The sequence below is a fragment of the Uranotaenia lowii genome, chromosome 2 (assembly GCF_029784155.1).
Source record: "Uranotaenia lowii strain MFRU-FL chromosome 2, ASM2978415v1, whole genome shotgun sequence".
Lineage (NCBI taxonomy): Eukaryota > Metazoa > Arthropoda > Insecta > Diptera > Culicidae > Uranotaenia > Uranotaenia lowii.
In genome coordinates this window covers 203377105-203402438 of record NC_073692.1, presented here as the reverse complement: position 1 = coordinate 203402438, position 25334 = coordinate 203377105, and the positions used below count along the sequence as shown (strand labels likewise).

The window sequence follows — 25334 nt, the reverse complement described above, 5'->3', positions numbered from 1 at the left end:
GAAATGTCCTGATTTGTCCTGATTTAAAAAAAAATATCCAAATTATAACTAAATTTATTGTTAAATGATGAGAATATCAAAAAAATCTTAAATAAAATAGTGTAACCAGTTAAACCAATGATAGTATTTGATTTAAATGATGTTTTTCGATATTAACTACAGGTCAGCCAAGATTATTCTCGCTTCAGTTGCATAATTCAAGGCGCCTTCAGCACCTATATTTCTCCTTTAGTTATGCAATCTAAGCAGAACTGTATGTTATTTTCACCAGTTTAGTGGTGTCCTGAAAAATCCTGATTTTTTCTTCGCGGTGTCCTGATTTTTAACAAAACGACCTGGCACCTCTGGTCGACGGAGCCGCGCGGGAACAGCTGCTCATTTTTGCGGGCAAAATTTTGAGAGAGCAGGCCAAACATTTGAATTTGGATTAAATGCCCCGCTTTACACTGCTAAATAATGTTAATCAACTGAAAAGAGAAAGAGTTACTCTCAAAAGGGTTTTCATATTAATTGGTCTTTTTTAAATACTTACACGCAGAGAAAACTTGGATTTTGAAACCAAAGAAAACCGACTTTGATTCAAAACATTCAGTTTTTTGAATCAAACTCCTGTTTTCTTTGAATCAATGAATTCTCGTTCTGATTCAAATGAATAATTTTTGAAAGAAAGAATTAATTTTTTGAACTGAATAATTTTGGACTTTGATTTTAAACAAATTCTTTGATTCAAAAGACATTTTTTCAATTGCATATGTCTTTTGAAACAAAGTAAATTTTCTTTCAACCAAAGAAAATTGTTTTCAACAGAAATGAATAATTTCTTTAAGTTAAAACTTCAAACTTAGAAGATAATTTGGATTGAGCAATGTGCAAACTTAAGCTGCGTGCTGCACTGGCTGAACGGGAGACTCGCATCTACCCTCGCTAAAGATTGTAGCTTGACTGACGACCGCTCCCGACACGACAGCTCAGCCGTCGTGTGTGTGCGTGTACAAAGGACAGTAGAGGAAGATTATCCTTTCGGAAAGGCCTATTGGCCGAGATAGTGTCACACATGCCATAATCGGCTACACATCTCCCCTCCACACCAAAAATAAGTGATAACGTTTGAAAAAGGCTTGAAAATTTCTCATGGACACCGCCAAAGGTTAAGGGAGGCCCCAAATTGACCGCTGTTCTACCCATTCTATATAGACTCATTTGTTTAATGAGATTAAGAAGTATTAATTTTCTCTATTAATTTGTCAATGGATATCCATCTTCCAATAGTATTTTTACTTTTTATAAATTATTCAGTCCCCATCTTTTTCATTCTTAAAAGTCTCCTTAACCATTCTCTGAATATCACGGTCAATTTCGACCTATATTATTTATTTTGCTTGGTTCAACTTTTTCGTCCAACTTACTTCTATATGAACTGAATATTTTATTTCTGAACATTCCTTCTCAACTTGCTTATTCTGGACCTTCCGTCGTAACTTTTTTTTTTTGCTGGACCTTCCGGTTAAACTCTTTCTGTTTAACCTTCCGTTCCAATGTTTGATTAATGGCACAGCACTACCCAAGTAACCATAAGCACTAAAACATAGTCCTTGATCAACTCTATATTCCCATATATAACTCTGAATTAATGCTTGTTTTGCACTATATGGGTATATAATGCAGATTTAGTGCTAAAAAGGCGAAATAGCGGGCTGAATAAATGCTATCACGACATAGCCTTTAATAAGCATTACAAATGCTGAATTAGAGCACCATCAAAACGTCATTTTTCGCCAGCCGTATAAAAGCATTAACAATGCATACTTAGAACACCTTTTTTTTCATTGATTGATCTAGATTGATGTGAAACGGAAATTCAAAATAGGAAATTATTCTTTGATTTATTAAAATGAACGAAAAAAAAAAATTTAATCATTATCTACAACATCAATCAACCTTCCGAATGAAGGATCATGCTTGCTTAATGAAGTGTTCTATGAAATGAGAAGTGATTATAATTGAATTATGAATCACTTTTGATGAGTCTCGAACCGAGGATCCCGCAGCAGCCTTTATCTTTCCTTGCGCCTTTACCATTTCGACCACTCTCGATGCTGATAAGGTAGGTGAAAAAACCCGTACTTCAAGCACTGGTCGGGTCACACAACTTCATAGACAATGTATGCGTGAGAAGGTTTGGAAATGTATTGGAAAATTTTGGGAGAAGACAACTGCAACTGCCCGCTCTGATTGTTTTCGTTTGCTGTCTTGCTTACTCACACGCAGCAAATGAGGAAATCACTCTTGTTTACATTTGCGGGTTTGACGTTTCTACGCTTTGTAAAAGCTTTATATAAGCATTAACAGGAAATTCTAGTGCTACAGTCTTAATACTTGTTAACTTTATATAGTAGCTCTATATGTGCATATAGTGCTACCATTAGTGCTAATTTTTGTTATTGCTACTATGCATTAATAATGCTTATATAAAACTAAAAAGCATTATGAATGTTGATATAATGCAAACTTGCATTAGAAATGTTGATTTAATGCTGATTAAGGGTGTGGGATACCTGCGATGAGGAATTATAACAAATCATGTTCCATTATCGAACATTCCTAACAGTTTAAACTGGCAACACGATTTGCCAGCATTTCATGCATATCTCCAGTCCTCTCCCCATCCCATCCTCACTCGCACCAGTCATTCAACTAGCCACTTCGTCGTTCATCGTTTCGCTCAACAGACGTGCCACCTTTTAACGGGAAGCTACCGCAGGTAAGTCTTTGGACCTGGTCAGAGAAAATCGGATTGTCTCGTTGTTTCCAATCACAACACCCTCTGCACCTCAGGGACGGTCCCACATTTTGGCGACCGTGACAGGACCGGGTATCATAATGATGATTCCCCTTAGTTCTGAAAAATCGAGACGCAAGACGCCGACAAATGCGTTTCCCAAAATGGCGGCCATCAAAGAAAATGAATCAAACCCCAAATGACGAGACAATCCGATTGATTCCGTTGAATCCGATTGATATCAGATATTTACCTTATTGGTAATCTTGCCAAAGTTTGGCGGAAATCGAACTAGGCCCAAAAAAAAAAAAAAAACCGGCGGATACCGGTATAAAAATTCTCCGCAGTTCGGCTGATACCGACTGCGGACCAAAAACCGGCGGATACCGGTATACAAATCTTCCGCAGTTCGGCTGATACCGACTGCGGACCAAAAACCGGCGGATACCGGTATATAAATCTTCCGCAGTTCGGCTGATACCGACTGCGGACCAAAAACCGGCGGATACCGGTATATAAATTTTCCGCAGTTCGGCTGATACCGACTGCGGACCAAAAACCGGCGGATACCGGTATACAAATTTTCCGCAGTTCGGCTGATACCGACTGCGGACCAAAAACCGGCGGATACCGGTATACAAATCTTCCACAGTTCGGCTGATACCGACTGCGGACCAAAAACCGGCGGATACCGGTATACAAATTTTCCACAGTTTGGCGTATACCGATTGTGGATCGAAAACCGGCGGATACCGGTATAAAGTACCCATAGCTCGGCTGATACCGATGTCTTTACTTCGAATTTAGAGGTTATGGGAAAAAAACATTCCAACGTTCAGGGCAAAAAAAAAAAAAAAAGAAGCAATCAATTACTGAAAAGCACTTATCAAAACTTGATTGAGATTTACCTGAATATTTGGTTGTTTAGTCTACTTACAGACAGAAATTCAAGATGCCGAAGCCTGGACGTTTCGTTCGTATCAACTGGAGCGACACAGATGAGAGCAGCTACGACTCCGAAGTTGAAACATTCAACAGTTTCGGATGTTCGAATTCACCGTAGGATATTGTAAAATTTTAATTGGAATAAGTTATATGACTAATATAATTTTTTAGAATCAGAGAATCGACAAACCCAGAACCATCAACGCATTCAATCCAGAAGCCTATCCAAGAAAACTATGGAAAGAGCACGCCTTTAACCGAATGCTCGCAGATTGGCGGTACCAGTACTGCACCTCCAAGTACATCTTCCGGCAACAGGATGGAACAAATAGAAACGTTCGGTCGAATGCTGAATGCCTTTTTGGCGACATACCACAGGGAGGATCAAACCCTCCCCGTAGCCCAATCAGAACCACAGCCTGTTATGCCAACTAAAGTCAGCCCGACCGGCAATAATGAACTCGAGCCATTACCTTCCTCATCCGCTTTTGACCCATCACAGGGCATTCGTTGGGGACATGTCCAAAAGTTCCCAGAAGATGTGCCAACCGGTCGGCTATGGGAGGTATGGCGTCGCTTCATTCAAAATTTTAAAATAGTAGCTTCGCTCAGTAACGCTCGAAGTCCTTCTCAGTTGGCGAAGTTGTTATTCCTTTCTCTGAGTGAGCAGTTACAAAGAATAATAAACGCCTTCAACTTAATGCCGGATTTCGAGGCACCTGACTCGTATAATGTCTTAGTGAAAAACATAGAAACACACCTCGTTTCTATGACTGACCCAGCGGCAGAGCACGAGTCCTTCCAAGCTATGAAGCAGAGCTTGGACGAATCGATGGTATCGTTTCATTCGAGGCTTGTGGAAAAGGTGCGACTATGCGGATATAGCCAAGATGACCAGGATAAGTTTGTTAGGTCCCAGCTAATCGCAGGTATGCTGAATAGGGACCTAGCTATTTCAGCAAGAAACCTTGGCTACACCACGACCCAGATAGTTCAAATCGGAACTAGAGCAGAAGCTAGTAATGTTGGAGCAGGTCCTTCCACAAGCATCTCCCGAGTGGAACAAAGAAGCTATGAACCAACCAGGCGCGATGAACTAAAACGTAGCTACAAGGAACGGTTCCGAAATTCATCTTCTAAGCGATTCCGAAACAACAATGATCAACGCTTAAGACGGCAGTTTCAACGTTGTCCGAATTGTAACTACAACAAGTCACCTAATCACCGATGCCCAGCCCTCACGAGAAAGTGTATAAGATGCAAGAAATTCGGTCATTTTGTGGAGGTTTGTCCATCTAGTCGAGTCGATGCCGTAGAGGACGATACAATTGTACCCGCAAAACAAGAAACCGAACAGGTATAGCTTATCTTTTAGTTAAAAAAAAATTAATAAACAAATCAAATCTCTATAATGTGTCTCACTTGGCTTTATTATTAATCACATCTAGGAGGTATATGCGCTTTCCATTGAGGACGTACTGATTCAGTGCCACATTGGTGGCTCGAATCCGATAGAATTCCTTATCGATTCTGGTGCCGATGTGAATATCATCGCAGGGCACGACTGGTCTCAACTTCAGCAAAGCTACGAACAAGGTAAGACTAATCTTTGCTTTATAGACCACGCGACGCGCAATAAATTGCGAGCATACGGAACAAAGGAGCCGCTAGTTGTAGATTGTGCTTTCAAAGCAAGAGTGGAAGTCGCTAAACTGCTTAAGCCTAGCATTGACGCCGAATTCCTAGTGGTTCAAACTGGCCGACGATCATTGCTTGGTCGATCTACAGCTAGTGATCTGAAATTGCTTGAAGTTGGGGCATCAGTTAATTCTTGCATGAAACAAAGACGAGGCGATGCGTTCCCAAAAATGCCCGGAGTGAAAATAAAGTTCAGCGTTGATCCCAAAATACCACCGGTACGAAACGCCTATTTTAACGTACCTGCTGCTTTGCGTGACGCCGCGAGAGAAAGATTAGAAGGTATGGAAGCACAGGGCATCATTGAAAGAGTTACTGTTGCACCCGAATGGATAAGCGGAATGTCTGCAGTTCCCAAAGGGAAGAGTGACTTTCGTTTAGTAGTCAACATGCGGGCACCTAATAAGGCGATCAAAAGAGAGTACTTCCGAATGCCTCTTATTGAAGAAATAAAGGTAAAGTTGCATGGAAGCAGATATTTCACCAAGCTCGACTTAAGCAACGCATTCTACCATTTGGAGCTGGACAAAGAGTCGAGAGAGCTGACCACATTTCTGTCGGAATCAGGTATGTACCGATTCACGCGCCTCATGTTTGGCGTAAATTGCGCGCCTGAAGTATTTCAGCGCGAAATGACGCGCATTTTAAAAGAAATTCCCAACGTCATCATTTATATCGATGACATACTCGTTTTCGCCAAGAGCTTAAAAGATCTTCACAAATTTGTTGCGTTGACACTGGAAATTCTCAGAAAAAACAACCTCACCTTGAATCTTGAGAAGTGTGAATTCGATAAAACACGGATAAAATTTATAGGACATCTTCTGGACGAAGAAGGATTCCATATAGATGACGAAAAGGTGAAAGCTATCAAAACTTTTCGCGAACCTAAAACCGCTTCAGAGCTCCGTAGTTTTTTGGGGCTTGCCTCTTTCCTTGGACCACACATTCGCAACTTCTCCGATTTAACAAACCCTCTCTGGGCCGTAGCAACGACAAAATCTTGGAATTGGGGGCCATCACAGGCGAAGGCTTTCGAGGAAACAAAAAAAAACACATCGTTCAATGCACCACAGCTCTCGGATTTTTTTCTAATAAAGATAAAACTATCCTTTATACCGATGCCTCTCCAAACGCTTTAGGAGCTGTACTCGTTCAGGAAAACGAAAAAGGTATCGCGAGGATCATAAGCTTTGCGTCGAAAATGTTGACCGAAACTGAAAAAAGGTACGCGCAAAACCAGCGTGAAGCGTTAGGTGCAGTTTGGGGCGTAGAGCACTTTTCGTACTTTTTATTCGGTCGACATTTTACATTAAGAACAGATGCCCAAGGAGTAGCCTTCGTCCTCAACCGGTCGCGAGAAAATACCAAACGAGCACTGACGAGAGCCGATGGTTGGGCCCTCAGACTAAGTCCGTACAGTTACACTGTTGAATATATCCGGGGAAGAGAGAATATAGCTGACCCATCATCGCGGTTGTACTGCGGAAACGATGATCCTTTCGAAGATAACCACAGCCCTTGGGAAATTGCTACACTACAGGTATCTAATTTTGGGTTCTTAACAGAAGAGCACATCAGAGATGCCACATTGATAGATGATTTGCTCCAAAAAGTAATCGTTTCTCTTGAGTCAAATGTGTGGAATAAAGAAACAAAAGGTTTCAAAGCGTTAGCTGGGGACTTATCAGTGCAGAACGGAATACTGATCAAAAATGGTTGTGCAATTATTCCATACTCGCTTCGAGAAACGACATTAAATATAGCTCATTCAGGACATCCTATGACGGCAAAAATGAAGAGCATTATGCGTAAGCGAGTTTGGTGGCCGGGAATGCCCACGGATGTCGAGAAATGGGTTCAAGCATGCCAGGTATGCGCTACCAACGGGAGACCAGAAAAACCAACTCCGATGCAGCGTAGTTTCGCCCCAAAAACTGTTTGGCATACTATAGCTATTGATTTCAATGGTCCCTACATAAAGTTTGGTGGAATTTCAATACTAGTAATCGTTGACTATCGCTCTAGATATCTAATCGCAAAACCAGTACAATCAACCAGTTTTGATCACACCAAAAAGATCCTCGATGAAATTTTCGATAGAGAAGGCTATCCCCAAAATGTAAAAAGCGATAACGGACCCCCGTTCAATGGGGCTGAGTACCGGGATTATTGTTCCCAGCGAGGCATCAATTGCATATACTCGACGCCTTACCACCCACAACAGAATGGGCTCGTCGAGGGGTATATGAAAATAATCAATCGAGCGATGGTAGCGGCAATTAGCAAAGGAACATCTTATATAGAAGAGTTACGAAACGCGGTACAGGCGCACAATGCCGCAGAGCACAAAGTTACAAAACTTCCTCCTGAAGAAGTTTTATCTGGTAGACGAATAAGGAGACGGTTGCCACTTATGTGCCCGGGAAAATCTGAATTTGATGACAAGCAACTTGACGAAAGGGATCGCAATTCTAAACTCCAGGGAAAACATACTGAGGATGCACGTCGTGGCTCAAAAATTTGTTCAGTCAAGCCTGGGGATATAGTCATACTCGAAAGGATGATGCGAGCCAAAGGCGAGAGCCGATTCGATCCTAAAAGATACACGGTATTAGAGGAAAGAAATGGTGATCTGCTGCTTAGCGACGAGACAGGTCAAACCTTGAAGCGCAACGTTATTCACACTCGTAGGGTTCATGAGTGGAAGGTATTCAATCAGGTACCTTTTCCTTGTCAATCGGCGCCAACATCGACAAATGAAACTCCTGTACAGGGCAGGCCATCGCGCGAAAAGAAAACTCCAACCCACCTGCAAGACTACGTACGAATCTGCGAACAGGAGGCAAACGAACGTAGTCAATTTTCCGCCACACAGCAGCTAAAATGAAAAAGGTATGATTAATTACATGTTATAGATAAACATTACCATATTTATGTTGTTTTGTTTCCTGTTTGCCTTCCGGAGTGAATTTGGCTACTTCAGCGGTGATATCTTTCCTACACAATCTGCAACAATTTTCATGTCAACATAAACAAACAAAAGTTGGAAAGATACACGATTAAATAAAGTTACCCATTAGCTGTTAATTTTAATCTAATTTTGAGTTAACTAAAACCCACTGACACGTTAAACTGAGATACTGAAACAAACCAATATTAAATACTCAGATTGCAGTTTGAGCACAGGAAATAAAAGTAGTTGTTAGATACAATTTATGTTTATTTTAATGAAATCGAACTAATGAGAGTTATGTTGAGCATCGGCGAGTTGGAAAAAAAAAGAATTATGTTTCCCCCTTTTTTTTTCCTTTTCTTTTTTCGGGAGGAAAGGGAAGATGTGGGATACCTGCGATGAGGAATTATAACAAATCATGTTCCATTATCGAACATTCCTAACAGTTTAAACTGGCAACACGATTTGCCAGCATTTCATGCATATCTCCAGTCCTCTCCCCATCCCATCCTCACTCGCACCAGTCATTCAACTAGCCACTTCGTCGTTCATCGTTTCGCTCAACAGACGTGCCACCTTTTAACGGGAAGCTACCGCAGGTAAGTCTTTGGACCTGGTCAGAGAAAATCGGATTGTCTCGTTGTTTCCAATCACAACACCCTCTGCACCTCAGGGACGGTCCCACAAAGGGTTATGGCTTAATGCTTATGGTTACTTGGGTAATACTCAAATATCTTCGTAATTTTAATCATCTTGGCATTCGTGAACGCTATTCAATTGTTGGTTCCGATTTATCTCTAGAACCACTTTCAACGAGTTTTTTTTTTATTCCAAACCGCTATTTTCATCAGGGATCAATAAAAACGAAACGTATTTTCGTCAAACCAACCAAGTTGCAAGAGCTGTCTTCTCCATCATTCTGTACCTCTGACAAAAGACATTTGCTGATTCTTTACTTCCTCTGGTATAAGACATCTTGCTCCAAACAGAAAGAAATTACTGTTCATCTCAGTGAATTCTTCGAGTGAACCCTTCTCAACATTTTTTTTAAATTGATCCTTCCAATCAAACGAAAACTCACCTTCAGAACACTCTTCATGTTGGTCCTCCCGATCCAACGAAAACTCATAAAGTGAACCTTCAGAACACTTTTCATGTTGGTCCTCCCGATCCAACGAAAACTCATAAAGTGAACCTTCAGAACACTCTTCATGTTGGTCCTCCCGATCCAACGAAAACTCATAAAGTGAACCTTCAGAACACTCTCCATGTTGGTCCTCCCGATCCAACGAAATCTCATAAAGTGAACCTTCAGAACACTCTTCATGTTGGTCCTCCCGATCCAACGAAAACTCATAAAGTGAACCTTTAGAACACTTTTCATGTTGGTCCTCCCGATCCAACGAAAACTCATAAAGTGAACCTTCAGAACACTCTTCATGTTGGTCCTCCCGATCCAACGAAAACTCATAAATTGAACCTTCAGAACACTCTTCATGTTGGTCCTCCCGATCCAACGAAAACTCATAAAGTGAACCTTCAGCACACTTTTCATGTTGGTCCTCCCGATCCAACGAAAACTCATAAAGTGAACCTTCAGAACACTCTTCATGTTGGTCCTCCCGATCCAACGAAAACTCATGAAGTGAACCTTCAGAACACTCTTCATTTTGGTCCTCCCGATCCAACGAAAACTCATAAAGTGAACCTCCAGAACACTTTTCATGTTGGTCCTCCCGATCCAACGAAAACTCATAAAGTGAACCTTTAGAACACTTTTCATGTTGGTCCTCCCGATCCAACGAAAACTCATAAAGTGAACCTTCAGAACACTCTTCATGTTGGTCCTCCCGATCCAACGAAAACTCATAAAGTGAACCTTCAGAACACTCTTCATGTTGGTCCTCCCGATCCAACGAAAATGTATAAAGTGAACCATAAACGCTTATTTTGTTTCGAAGCAAAAAATTGCAATTGCTTTGTAATTTTTCTTAAACCTTTGTCGTTTACGATTCTTCTCAGTCATTCTCAAATACGATATATTGAAATGAAAATTTCGTTGCATTTACGAAAATTTTCCGGTGTGTAAAAGATCGAAAAAAGTTTTTTTAATTGAACTTTTCCTTTTTTAGTCTTTTTTGTATTAAGAATCGCCTGTACAATTCTTCTCGAACGATCATAAAGTTTCAAAATTTACATAACAAATATATTTTTATATCCTTAGAAATGTTCAAACAATACTTTAACACTCAAAATTCATATTCTTCAGGATAAGTGAAAAAGCTATCGTCCTTAACAACCTTACTGTACCTTATTTGATGATATTTGTCCCTTTATTGAACTTATTGCCACGAATCGCGAATCTATAAAACTTGTATGGCAATTTCCGCTGAGCGATTTTATAATACTAAATTCAAACGAGCTAACAAGCAGAAACAATTGTTGCTAGGTACGAGAGCTTGATTTGCAAAGCATAAGAACGTTAGATATCAATAAACTCAGCGCGAGTTTATAACAATCAGGGAAACATTAGAGGACGATCAGATCTGCTTCAGCGAATTCAAAAATCAGAGAACGCGGCGGGCCATAATTGAACGTCGGAAGAAAAACGAAAAGAAACAAGCGAGAGGGTGCTGCTGTGAAATAATGCTCGCTCAATTTCTAAAGCAACGAATATTCGGTTTCTTACGTGAGTAAATGAGCACGCATACTACCCGGCACGAGAGTTTGTAGTAATGGCAGAAAAGACAAAAAACCAGAGGAAACCGAGCAGAGGAACGAAAGCTAGTGAGAGAGAGAAGCGTCCACACGATTCGTACGTATGTGTGAGAGCTTTTGTTTCAGCAGATTTTAATTCCGAACGAGTTTCATTCACTGGGATTGCATGAAAAACGAATGGAAAAAAAGAAAAGCCTCTCCCTCTACCATTCTACAATTTGAAGATGCAAGCAAGCAAGCTATCAATCAAAAACGGTAATGGATATTGTTAGGTTGAAAAACAATCTAAAATATCAGACATCTAGCTACCATATTTCGCCATTTTGAGGTAAAACAGAGCTCTCCCCACATGAATGTAGCGTTCGTCAGTTTATTTCCAATTCTATTCAAAACTTACCGATCCAATCCATGCACCAAAACAACACACACTTCACCTTTTCACTAGAAACACATAAGAAGACTCACAACACAAAAAGATCAAGCCTCCCGTTCAGCCTGACTTAAAATTTTCTCCTGTCAGGATTCGCCATTGTGCAAACTTAAGCTGCGTGCTGCACTGGCTGAACGGGAGACTCGCATCTACCCTCGCTGAAGATTGTAGCTTGACTGACGACCGCTCCCGACACGACAGCTCAGCCGTCGTGTGTGTGCGTGTACAAAAGACAGTAGAGGAAGATTATCCTTTCGGAAAGGCCTACTTGCCGAGATAGTGTCACACATGCCATAATCGGCTACACAAGCAAGTACCGAATTTCGAATAAAGTTTGGCCGGTTGTGTTAAAAATCCAAACTAGTGAATCAGAGATAGCTATTTAGGAGGATTCAGGATGAGGAATGCATACCATGGTAAGTGCATGTTAATCCGTTAGTCAAAAAGTGAATATTTAAGATTTTATATAAACTTTTGCATTGTTACAGGACCACGGCTGATTCCGCCCCAAATCCAGCGGTCTGATTATATTCGGCCCGATCTTCAGCGGCAATCACCAGTTGGATGACCACTAAAGCTAGCAACCGGAGTTGCTTCCGGAAGTCTATTGAGTGGCCCGAGAAGAATGCCTTCAGGCCAAAATTTAGGACCGGTTGATTCCATTATAGTGAACCAGTGTTTGTGTTAAGTTTGTGAATAAAAATGAATTTAAGATGTAAATTGTTTTATTTTATTATTCAAAATTCCTAATAGGAACTTCGGAACAACAGAAAATATTTCTTCCAATTGGAATAAAAGTAAAATGGTTCAATGAGCCATCCTTTTAAATCTAAATCTAAATTACATTGGAGCAAACGAAAACAATTTTGCATCAAATGAAACTGTTTTTTGTTTCAAAGTATTAAGATTTTGGTTCAAAGATTTTTCAAAAGAAAAATTCTTTGAAACAAAGGAAAAAGTCCTTGAACCAAAGGAAATTTTATTTATCCCAAAATCAAAGGAAAAAATCCTTTGTTTTTGCGGCACTTTCCTTTGAAATAAAAAATCTTTTTTCTGCGTGTAATTTATACACATCACTTCCCCCTTCCCGTCATAAGGTCTTGAGCCGATTATTCACAGCGTAAAGTACCGTTATATGACAAATGTTGTGCTTTTAATTTTCGGCGTGTATCTTTCAATCCCGTAATGTTTTAGTATTTGTGTTGTTCATTTGTATGCTATACACGCAAGATGAACCAACCTCGTGTATTACGCATAAATGTTCATGTAGTTCATTTTTATTTTCAAAGTGTGAGTGAAGCTTTAGCACTTTGGAATGTGCTCGCTCCATCGGCCATTTAATCGCAGCCATCGCAGCAGAAGGACTACCCCAGCTCCCGAAAAAGGTAAGAAATATGCATTTGATATCATAAATTGATATATTTAAACTTAAGTTAAAATTTAAACTTGCTAGTTCTAATTTCTCTTTTTGATTTCAGATCACGGTTTCAAAACCACATCCGAAATTGGCGTGGTAATTTTTTGTGTGGAGAAAATGGCGTCCATAGTAAAAAATATACGTCAAACAAATTATCAAAACAGCCCTGACCTTTACGGATTGGATAGCCCCTGTTGTTGAACGCAGTGTTAAAATAACTCGGACGGATTTCGCCCTGGATCCCGATAATCAGCTGCTGTCCACAATCTGGCACGGAACTTGGCCGCTGGTATGGCCATGATAAATATCCAAAACGGCTTTCGTGACAACACGTGACAACACCCCCTGCTCAAAAGGGTGTAACGGATGCTGCTGAGAATTAGTTGACCACCCGCATAATTAAAAACAGTTGGGGATATAGTACTAACTATTAACTTAATATATTGGTAGCAGTACCAGTATGAAATATCTTCCAAGTATCATTTCATTATACATGTTCAAAATTTTATTACCTCAATAAATTATGACAGGATCGTATCAGTGACAGTGACAATATGATATATGATTTAGTAAGTATAGTATAATAAGAGAATAAAAATTTGCAACCTTTGAATATTGTCTCTGGACCTTATCCAGGACTCTAACAGTGTACGACAAAGTTTCCTTATATTTTCTTAGCATTAGACATTAAATTAAAAAAAAAACAACATTGACAACATTGTATGAGTTAGACAAGTCGTTATCATTTCACCTCTTGCGGATAATAACTAATATTGTTATTTTAAGATGTAGTTGTGAGCTTATGCATTTTTTCGCTCTTGGGTTCAGCATCTGCTAATTTTCACTTCACTTCGTTAAAATTTGTGTCGGCAACCCCACGCCAGGTTCGGAACTGAAAACTGTGTTCAAAATGGCTCCGAAAAAAAAGAATCACGCTGAGAAAAACACACAGAACGCGAAAAGTAAGTAAAACTATATTATATTATCGATAAAAACTAGTGAGATTAAATAAAACTAATGAAATTACAGAAACAAAGATCTCTGCTGAGCGGAGAGCGGAAAAAAAATCTACTGAAAGGCTGAACAATGCAGATCTGCACAAATAGGTAAGATTGTATAATCCATGTATAATATCAGAAATAAAAAATAAAAATCTCAACATTTAAATTTTTTAATTTTATTTTATTTTTTGTGGGAAAGAATTGGAACTATATTGGTTATGGTACAGGGAAGCTCTTTTTAAAAATATTTTACAATATGCGGAACGTATGATTGAGCGTTATTTTTACTACAAACTACTATAAGCAAACTATATCCATTGAAGTTGATGAAATCTATGATTTTGTATTCCAACGTAGCTAGAACATTCAGGTAGATTGTTTTGCTCGCCAAAAGTGGATGATATTTTAACCGTATCCAATAATGTAGCATGAAATATTTGTTCGAAAAAATCGCTCTTTTTGAATGGTAAACATGCTTAACAGCCCTTTCCCCATATGGTACTTTAACAGATAATCATAATACAGATTGTTAATATGGTCTGTGTTATTGTACATATACTGTTCACTTTACAATAAACGATAACGTTTAGAGACAATATAGAATATTCTCTATATATTGTAATTGATTATGCGGGCACTGACAATATGGAGCTGTTACGGCGTTCGTTCAGAGGACAGCTATCAAAAAAGTCGTTCCCGAAACTGCAAACTGCTGGCTACGAATTACGGTAAGCTTTAAAATCATTCGAATATGATTCGGTAGATGTTTGCAAATATATATTTTTGCTTGTTTTGGATGCGATTCCGGTATCAGTTCTCGGCCGCTCCCGCTGCCTGACGAGATTGGAGGGAACGGGAAGAAGCAGCCGCCGAAAAGAAGCGAGAGAAGGAAAAGGAGAAACGGCGTAACAAAACGGGTTAGCGCGAGCATTGGAGAGGGAACGGGATCGTAGCGAACGGGACCTCAGCTCAGTTTCCAGCTCGAGCAACGAGCATCACGGAAGCCAGGACTCGCCGCCAGCGAAATCAACAGCAGCAGTTTGTTCGTGGTCCCATGAGGCTAGACATGTTTCTATTATTATTATTTTCACTTTTGAGTGGTTTTTGGCTAGGACCTACGTAGTGTTTTGTTTTTATTATTAAAAATAAATTTTAAAGGTAATGTAAATTTTAACAATTTTTTTCTTTAATACGGTTTGAGACCTTCCCGAAATTCCGTTTTTGAGCTGACACACATACATACAAGCGATTTTTTTCGTGTGCACTAATACATTAACACAAAATGTAAACAAACCAAACATGCGTGTGTGTGCGTAAGCTGTCATTCTGGATCGGGAAATTCATTTCAAGTAGAATCGGTTGGGCCATTAAATGCTTGAATTCAATGGGAGGAATGCTTGAAGAATGCTTGGAATCCAAGCATTCTTTCAAGCATTCCAAGCATTTATTTTGTTAAGCGGGTTATTATAACAAATCGAACTCAACAAAAACATTAAAAAAAATTAACTTTGACATTTTTCTAAGATTCGAAAAATTTGGAAAAGATCATTAAATGGTTTTGTTTTGTTAACACAATCAAGATAAACTATAGTTAAAAGATACAGTTCAAAACATTTTAAACTAAAGAATCCTACTGACTTGGTTTTTGATGAATCGCCAATTAAATATTTTAAAAGCTTTTTTAACCCAGACTACATACTATAATAATTGAATCATACTAAATTGTGAACAATTAATATGTTTGGCTTCATTTTTTTTTTCAAGGGAGTTTATCAACCTGGATCATTCGTTCCTGCTGGGTTCTCTTTTGGTGATTCTTACTCATGTAGCCGAAAGTTCTTCAAATTGCTTTTTCAGCCCTTTCAAGGGTCTTTTGATTTTCTGGGGTTGATTCATCTTTCAGAGTCAGTAGTTTCATCACAAGCTGTTATTAAATTATTAAAGACCTTATTTTTTCCTTTTGGTCCAATTTTTTTAATTTCAATCAGGTTATTTGATTTTTTACTAGTATATTTTAGTGAGATTGTTCATGATTTGACAAAACATTAGCGAGCACATTTTAAAATCTTTTGCATACAGCTAATATTGGAAATAGATTTTGAACGGATCTAATATCTGATTTGAGGTTGAGGTATTTCTAACACAAATTGAAGATCTGTCTTCGTTCCGTGTATTATAGCGCCAGCACAAATTTTACTTCCACGCTCAATTTTATTTAACCATTTTTGGTTCAAAAATAACCATTTTATGGCTTTGGCCCGAAAACTGGCAATATGGTTATTTTTTAAGAATTTTTCCTTCACGAATTTTAACCATTTTTGTAGTTCTCGGGCGTTAACCAAAAAATGTTTGAATAATTTGGTGTTTTTATCGTAGCCATTTTGAAAAAATCGATGTGCAGGCGAACGCTTAAGAAAAAATTCTATTATACCGCGTAACTGAATCGAGTTATCATTTCAATCGGTCCATGTAAACATAACTGTTGGTAAACATAAAAGGTAAATAGTGTTTTATTGATTATCTTTAAATTGAAATTCCAACCTAACAAAACATATTTCAGGACACGGATGAGAAGACCCCGCTTGAAATTTTTATAGAAACACCAAAATCATCATCAAGTTAAATGTTCCGCGGTTCATCCTAATCAGTCACATAAAAACGAAAGCTGAATAAGCATATTCCTCTCACTATCTGGAATCGGTCCTCACGTAATAATCCGGTAAGTTTTTATTTTCTTTTGATATAGCCTTCCAAGGAAGAAAGTTGTGTTACTGAATTAAGCATTCTTGTTTTAGGTTTTTTATCATTTCGGTGCGAAATGCGAAATACTATGATGACCGTTTTTTCACCATCCGGAAGGAGCTGGAACCGACTGGACTACTTGAGAAACATCACCCGCCGGTCACCAATAAATTATTCAACCCCCCGTAAACGAACAGCACTAGTGTTGCGACACAGATATTTTGGCCATTTGCTGAAGCTACGGATTAACAAAATGCCACCCAGGCATGGGATCACCACTTCCGGAGTTGTTCGGCACCGACGTTAGGTGATCGTGGGGAAAAATCACTTTTGCTGCTATAAATGTTATCGGGTGTTTCGACCGCTGTTGGTATTCACCTAGCGCTAGGCACTAAATTACTATGGTAAATTGTAAATAAGAACAGAAATACAAGGAATAATTTAAATAACATATTTGAAAAACGTGTTTTTGCTTAATTTTGTCGATAATTTTTTAATATAGTTCAATATTGCTTTTGCTGTTAATTACGGTTCAAAAATAACCATTTTTTACTTCTCCACTCTTTCTGGTTAAGTTTGAAAAATAACCATATTTCTACTTCTGCCCGAAAAGGCATTTTATGAGTTCTCATGGAGAACTCATAAAATGGCATTTCCCGCAAAAAGGTCAAAAATGGTTATTTTTGAATCTTAAATGGTTTAATAGTTTCTAGCGTGTCGGAAGTCCGGACTTCCGATCCCGAACTTACTTCCGAACTTTTGACAGTTGTGTTTAAAAAATAACAGTGTATTATATGCAACGTTGCCACACATAAATTTCTATCCACCAGAGTATCTCTACATACTTTAAGCGGGCCACAGACTACACAACATTGGTATAAATGCGATGAAATTTTGTCGCTGTGAACACGATTTGCATCGTGTATGGTACTGCTTGTATGATCGCCCGAACGGTTTGAGTAAAATCGGTCGGGATCGAAATATTTTGTACAAACCACCCTCTACCGGGGTGGAAATGTTTTTTTTTTGTTGCTGTTACTGTTTTCGCCAGCAATCGTTTGTGTTCGCGTGAAATATACTCTTCCGGGCAAGAATAAGATACACAAACGATTCAAATGAATTTGTGGCAACGTTGATTTTATGTGAATTTGGCGCACACGCTAGAAACTATTGAACCATTTAAGATTCAAAAATAACCATTTTAGACCTTTTCCCGGGAAATGCCATTTTATGAGTTCTCCATGAGAACTCATAAAATGACTTTTCGGGGAGAAGTTGAAATATGGTTATTTTTTAACCGTATTTTATTTGGCGAAGAAGTTGGAAAATGGTTATTTTTTAATTGGAATTTAAGGAGCATTTTTCCTCTGATGAAAATTGCAGCTAGGATAGTCAGAAAAAAAATAAGATTTTGAAATGTTTTGTTTATTGTCGAAAGTATTGTAGTGTATTCCTACAAGTATTTTTATTGCCGTGCAGTCCGGCCAGTATTTTCGCGAACTCGTCGAATGGAAATCTTCCAAATCAAGCAGGGTAATTCGTTTCAACCATGCCGGATTCTTCGGAGCCCTCGGACTAGGCTGTAAACGTAAACATGTCCTTGCCTTGATCGCTCTTATCGAGCCCGGAGCTAAAGCCAAGCGGCAAACCTTTGCCCAACGATTTACGACCCGCTCCGATGCTCCAAGCTAAGTCGGGGGAGATTTTGGCCATCTGGGATCATCCAAGTTTTTGGTGCTGCTAAGCTATTAACATTCGATGACCATCAGTTCTGGTTCTGGTTCCGGATATGTGAACGACATCTATGTGTTGAGGTCTGTCGTTTGATTCCAATCCGGCAGATCGCTGTCTCGCCGATACTCGTGCCGGAATCCAAATCCGACACTTGATTTTCCGGGCAGCCATGGGGTGAAAATTATCGGGGAAATATTCCAGCAGGAGGTTCAAAATTTCTTGCTTTCGCTGTTTGGTTGCCAAAGCGGTGTACCCGCATAAATCGGTATTATACAATAACGATTTCCATTATCTTCTTCCCAAGACACGCGAAAGATTAGCTTAATAGTTTTGGATTATTAATGTATGATTAAACTAGTCTTTTTTTCATGGAATGGAATCGTTTGGACGCACTTTACGATACAGCGAACGGGTCGTTAAGTAGAGTAACCATTCATTATTTTTGCTTTTTTCTAGATGAAAATTTAGCAGAGAGCACCTGAATGATAGATGTAATCGTTATCTAATCATCTTTTTGAAGTATTGCTGATGGTACAGCTTATCTTCAGAAGATCTTTTTACGATTATGAATGGAAGCAGAGACGATTCGTGTTATAGTTTTTTAAGATTTTTTTTTATTATAATATAATTTATGTTTGTACATTGTATTGTAAATTTTAATATATAAAATATATCGAATTACATATATAAGAATAATTTTTCACGGAGCAGCTTTTGGATCGCTCTGTACTAAGGATCTTATTCAAGTTACATTACATTCACTTTTCAATAATTATATGCTTTTTCCTTTGATTTTGGGTCTGAATTGAAATTTGGATTTCAAAAATATGATGCTAAATGTAAATTTTTTAAACTCATCTGAAAGTTCAGCAAATTAATCTGTTATGCTTTTCAAAATCTTTTCATGTTGTTTAAAAATCCAAACTGCATTTCAGCTTCCAATGGTAAAATTTAAAATTTGATAATTTCTTAAAGTATTTTGAAGAGGGTCCGTCTCTTGTTTCGTTCTTGTTCTTAAAATTATCGAAACATTAAATTTTAATTTAACTGTTGGATATCAACATTGCATTTTGAGATCTTTAGTCCTATAAATAGGTATTTCTATTTTGGTTTAGCATTCTGAATTTTTATACATATCTAGATTTCGAAAAATCTGATTAAGTTTTCATATACCCGGTTGATATTTTCAACGTTGTTAGACGGTAACTGAATTTCAAGTTTCAAACTATAATGCATATATAAACATATTGATCTCCACCTTTTCTTATGCGCTAACTCACAATTAATTAATTGACACAAATTCCACTGATCTTGGATTTCTTCTTTCTGCTTCGTGAAATTAGGTTCTGATTTCTAGATCCGAATCAGCCAGTTTCTGGGCTGCCATTCCTGTTTTAATGTTGAATTTTTGGGATATATTGGTATGATCCATTTTGGCGCCACATTGCAGCAGACATGGAGTGCTTTGTCATAACGAAGGTCACTGCTCTGACAGGTTAAGCATTTTCAGTTCGATTCTGCGCTGGTTGTTGACCCAGGAACAGTTCGATTCCGCGTTGGTTGTTGACCCAGAAACAGCTATCCTCTTTACTCGTGCAGATTGGGGGTGGTGCAAGGATACTGTGACTCGTGACAGAATTGTTCTTGGTCGGATGCTGCTACTGAGTATCGAAATCTTGGTGGTGAGTGTTGGACGTGGTGAATGTTTGTGTTTATTCCCCGAGAGGGGGTTATAAGAAACGGGTGATCTTTTTCCGCCGCGTATGCCTTCACCTGAAGCGTTGGATTCTTTAATTCCTGGAAAATAAAATTTATTTTTATTATAATCTTTAGTCAAAGTGTATTAAAAATATACTTACCATCGAAACGACACCATCGCATATCGATCCTCTCGTAGTGATTCCTTGACCTGCAGAAGGGCTTGGGCACATGTTCGACGGCTCCGATGACAAACTGGAAAACTATAGATAACAAAAACATAATTTTAATTTTATTGATTATGCTTATAGCAATAGTAAACTTACTGCTTAAACAAAGTACATGACTAGTGGAAGCCTTTTGTGCTAGCCTGTCTCAGGGGACCGTTAAAGAGTGTCGCGTAGTCGGCCTGCCTTCTTCCATATGATTTGCCGCGGGCCACGTCGTGTTGCCGAATTTTCTCTTGGCTTGGGACTTGTATGGTGGTGACGACTATCAGGATTTGCGTCCCAGTGCCCCGCTTGTTTCTCGGTGACGGGCTTTGTGAAGGCTCTGTTTTTTCAATTGAAAATTGATTTTGAGCAGACCACCGGCGGCCGCAGTTGTCAAAATTTTTCTTAGGAGCTCCGGCGCTGTTCGTAAACAAAAAAAATGAATGGGTTAGGGAAATGGAAACAAACACGGGATACCGGTGCACCGAGCAGCGGTGTTTTATATACAGGTTCTTGGGTGCTGTTTGTTGGATGGATTCCAGACATGGGCAGTCTCAGCGCTGTTGAGACTTCAAACAGAGAAATGTTGACTGCACCTACCTACATCTAGTGGCCGAGCAGCAAGCCCTGTAGCTTCCAATGGATCTTGGGGGATCTTTTCCGGAGCCATCTCATGGGGGAAGGGAATAAGTGCCAGCTGCTGCGATTCCATTCCGGCACCGTTCTTTCAGTTAGCGGTATGCCCAGTAGTGGTTAGCGCTGGAAAAGATATGCACTATTTAAAAACATTTCAAGCATGATCAAATATTTTAAAACTTACTGTGTTTCGTAGAATACAAAAAGTTTCTGCTCACTTTAACAAGATCAAAACACGCACGCCATTTTGTTTATTTGCTTTGTTGAGTCTGTTGAGTGAAGACACACGACACACTCAGATTCATCCCGCGTTTTATTTTAAGGATTATTACACGTATCTTTCACAAATATTTTTATATCATTTCAAGCGAAGACACATGAAAAACAGAAAAGTTAGTTATAAATAAGAAGATTTGCGAACGATTACTCGAATCGTCACTATTCATGTAATCAGAACAGAATAATATTAATGATTACGTGTATGATATTTGATTATGCGGGTAGTTCGTTATAGAGCTGGAACTTCTTCCGTTTATCTACGGGTAAGAAAAATTTTGTATGATTATCCGGTCCCTGCAAAAATAAAAAAATCACTAATATTAAATAAAATTAATGTTAGAAAATGATAACTTACCGTGCATCAATAATTGCACCAGTTTACGCTTGGAATTAACTGAAATTCTACAGCAAATAATTATTCTCTTCAAGAACGATCCCTCGAACGATTACGAAAATGCACCATAATTTTTCTCTTTTACGATTGAGGTTAAATTTTCATCCTTTTTTCGGTTAATACCCGAAAACTATAGGAATATGGTTAAAATTGTACCTTAAAATATTGATGAAAAATAACCATATTGGCAGCTCTGCAGGAAAACCCAGAAAATGGTTATTTTTCATTCGAAAATGGTTAAATGAAAACGAGCGTGCACGCTTAAATAAAACACTCAATATGTTTTGGTCGGAAGTCAGCCATGATGCCAGTTCACCAAAGACGTTTATAAAATTTTTATCTATACGCACAATAATTTCGAATGTTTGAGAGCGGGAGGAAACCGAAAACCGAGAGACGTACACGAAGCCCGCAAAGCGAATATTTGTGTCCTCTCAAACCCTCTCATCATGTGCTATGGTGATATATTTAAAATATTTTAATTATTACCATAATTTTGTTCAACGACAATGGAACTTTCATCAGAATCTTGTTTGCCAATAAATTTGTAGAATGGAGTTATGAAATTCCACGAAATTGATGATGCAGTAAATTGTTCCTCTCATTGTTTTGTTTTGAACACCGGCTTTTCTCTCACGATTTTCCTTCATTTATTGTATTCCCCGAAGTGGCAAACGTAAACAACGTAACGCGGAAATGTTTTCAATGGAAACTTTAATTTTGCCATAACTTTGAATATAGTAAAAATCATTGGTTTTTTTCATAACGAATCCTTAGCAAATAGCGATGTTACTCCAAGAAAAGAGGTTAGTAAAGCGGTGATGAAGGTTTGGATATTTGTTTTAAAAAAGAAACGGACCCAGACAGTATTAACGATATTTTCATTGAAGACCACGTGTTTTTTTTCCATGTGATTTCGTTCAAATTTGGGTTATCAGATTTTACATGATTCTTGAAAATCTGCAAAGTTGCAATCGAATGTGTGGGAAGTGTTGATAGTTGAAAATTGAGATAAAACCGAATATTTCTTCTTCCCTCCAAATTGAAAAACGCTGCGCTTATTCAAGAAATATCCAAATCATCTCAAACTTTACAATGATGCTAGATGACCCAAAAGGCATCAACAAACATATGGGAGCAAAATATGCAGCGTTCTGAGGTCCATATTCTACGATACTGAAAATTTACATCAGTTCGGAGAACTGAGAAAAATTCACAGAAGCTTAATTTTATTTTTACAAACAACTTTGAAGTGAGAAATTTTTTTTTTATTTTTCTGTTAATTGCATAACTACAGGGGCCAAGGAACTTGACTTTCAGTACTTTTTCAGTTGTAGTTTTTACACACTGCAGCCATTTTTTCCTTAATTTTGAAACATAAACACTGACCCATAGCTATATTTTTATGTAAATTTTGTAAAAATTAGCCTACAAATAACTGAGATATTTCAACAAATAAGAACGGTAAATATTCTGCATATTTTTCGAATTGTTCTCATACTATCCAAACCCTGCCTTTAGACGGGGTTTATGTCTCATCATGGTGGTTCCAAGCAACCAGAATTCTCTTTAAACGGGTTCATAGAAGCTTAATCAGCTCCCGCCTGAGTTCCTAGAGAATTCTAATCAGTCCAAAATATAAGAAAAGTTCCTAAATTGACTGTAAAGTTCGATTCAGTGGCTGAAGAGAAATATATGCAGCTTTGAGGGGAATGTTTAAGAATCTTCTACGCGCTGAAAAAAAATCCGGTTGACAGGTTGCTCTGACTTTCAGCTTGCTAGTACTAAAGAATGACCAAGTGTTTAATACGAATGTTAGAAGAAAAATGATATTTGCATGAATAAAGAAATAAATACAACATTGTTAGTTCTACTTTATTTTCTGCACAGACGTAAAATTCGGTGAATAAATTGGCCCATCTTCTTTCCAAAACCAGTGACCGGAGGCGGCATGAGATTGAAGAGTGATGTTCAAATCGGCAATCGGCATACTTTCCACCACTCAAACACAGTAATTCTTTTAAGGAACAACGGGTTTGACAGCTATCAAATATCATTATCAAATTACGGATTTTTAAGGCAAAGTTTTATTCTTCTTTTTTTTTCTTACTTCGTAAATATCTCAAAAACGCATAAATTTTAAATTTTGAAAAAAATTGGTCTGACAGTCTTTTTACAGGCAACAAAATGCTGTCAATATTTTGAAAGTCCGATTACTAGTTAATGAGCTATTAGCAAAATAAAGTGTCCCATTTCTAAAAGAACTAAGTTGTAGATAAAATTTTATAAGAAATGTTAAAAAATTTAGTCCCTAAATTTATGCAGCATAATTGTCCATCTTTCGATTTGAATTGTTGTTCGGCCTTAACACACGAACTGCCTTATTTATCAAATACCGCAATCCGGGGTAATATGTTTATTTTTTTCTTCAATATTTTTCGATTATTTTTACTGTTAAGGGGAATGTGGCATGTTTCATATTTTTAAAATCAGTACTGGACTCCAATGAACGTTAAACATGGTTGTAGAAATTTATTAGACCACTTTTATTTTGATTAAAAAATCGATTTCGTCTCTGTTTTGAATTTGATGCTTTGGGGATTCATTGATCCGTCTCTATTTTGACGACCTTAACGGGTTTTCTCGATCACAAAGGATACAAAACACCTTCTTTTTTTTGTAAATTCTTTATTTGAAACGGCTCATACCTTTAGGCTTTAAGGAGCCAAACTCCTTTTGTTTTTTTTTTACAATAGTTTGTTTACATCTAGTTCACTTTTTTTTTTAAAGAAAAGAAAATAGATAGGGAAATATGAAAATAAAAAGAATTATAGACGACGATCAATGGCTTTGAGGAAAAGATATATTTCGAACATGTAGTCCAAGTCTATCACTACCAGCACATCTCTCACTGGAACATAGGGTGGTTTTCCTCGGGCCCGAAGGGAGTCTATCAAATTCGTTCTAGCGACAAGATGGACCTCGCACGACCAAACAATATGCTCGATGTCGTGATAACCTTGGCCGCAACTACACAAATTGCTGCCAGCAATATCAAAACGATAGAGTACCGCGTCTAAGGAACAATGATTGGACATGAGACGGGAAAATATACGAATAAAATCCCGACTCAAGTTCAATCTATTAAACCATGGTTTAAGGCTTACCTTTGGGATAATCGAGTGGAACCACCGACCCTTGTCATCCTCGTCCCATTTGCGCTGCCAGTTGACAAGAGAGTTTTTTCGAACTTAAAAGTAAAATTCGTTGAAGGCGATTTCACGCTGATACGTGTCGCCTTCCATCGCCCCCACCTTTGCCAGAGAGTATACAAGAAAGAACGCCCCTGAAAGGTATGCTGAAAACTTTGATTTCTATGTTGATTTTTTTAGTAAAGGGCGAAAGCTGTTTCGAGAAAATCGCGTTGAAGGTACTTAGGTTTAAAATGTAGGTCTTCAAACGGTACTTTTTCACCCAGCTGAAAATTCGATTTGTTAACATTTGGCGGCACGTCCTTTTGAAAAAATTGATACCACTGCTGCTCTCCATGCTGGGTAGGGAAAATAGAATCTTATTGGAAAATAATAATGTGATACTGGAATCAACTCATCTAGCAGTAGCATGTATCCTGACAAGCTAAAGACAAAAATCAAAAATAAATATTTTAAATATTGTCGAGTATAAGTTTTGGCATC

The 25334-nt window shown here is 38.2% G+C and overlaps 2 protein-coding genes and 2 long non-coding RNA genes across 4 annotated transcripts; all 4 read left to right on the top strand.

Annotated features, from left to right (window-relative positions):
- Positions 1-2550: 2550 nt before the first annotated feature.
- Positions 2551-5087, top strand: LOC129749183 (uncharacterized). Its single transcript, XM_055744108.1, has 3 exons — positions 2551-2761; positions 3708-3838; positions 3896-5087. Exons 2-3 carry the CDS (start codon positions 3732-3734, stop codon positions 5085-5087), a joined length of 1299 nt encoding a protein of 432 aa, XP_055600083.1. The 5' UTR covers positions 2551-2761; positions 3708-3731.
- A 505-nt stretch (positions 5088-5592) lies between these two features.
- LOC129742266 (uncharacterized protein K02A2.6-like) lies at positions 5593-8312 on the top strand. The gene is made up of 2 exons (XM_055734141.1): positions 5593-5989; positions 6565-8312. The coding sequence occupies exons 1-2, from the start codon at positions 5593-5595 to the stop codon at positions 8310-8312; spliced, it is 2145 nt and encodes a 714-aa protein (XP_055590116.1).
- A 6269-nt stretch (positions 8313-14581) lies between these two features.
- LOC129749904 (uncharacterized) lies at positions 14582-15106 on the top strand. The gene is made up of 2 exons (XR_008738212.1): positions 14582-14672; positions 14759-15106. It is a non-coding gene; the product is annotated as an uncharacterized LOC129749904 (long non-coding RNA).
- Positions 15107-16345: 1239 nt separating this feature from the next.
- LOC129745179 (uncharacterized) lies at positions 16346-17042 on the top strand. Its single transcript, XR_008737094.1, has 3 exons — positions 16346-16442; positions 16505-16663; positions 16740-17042. It is a non-coding gene; the product is annotated as an uncharacterized LOC129745179 (long non-coding RNA).
- Positions 17043-25334: the final 8292 nt, after the last annotated feature.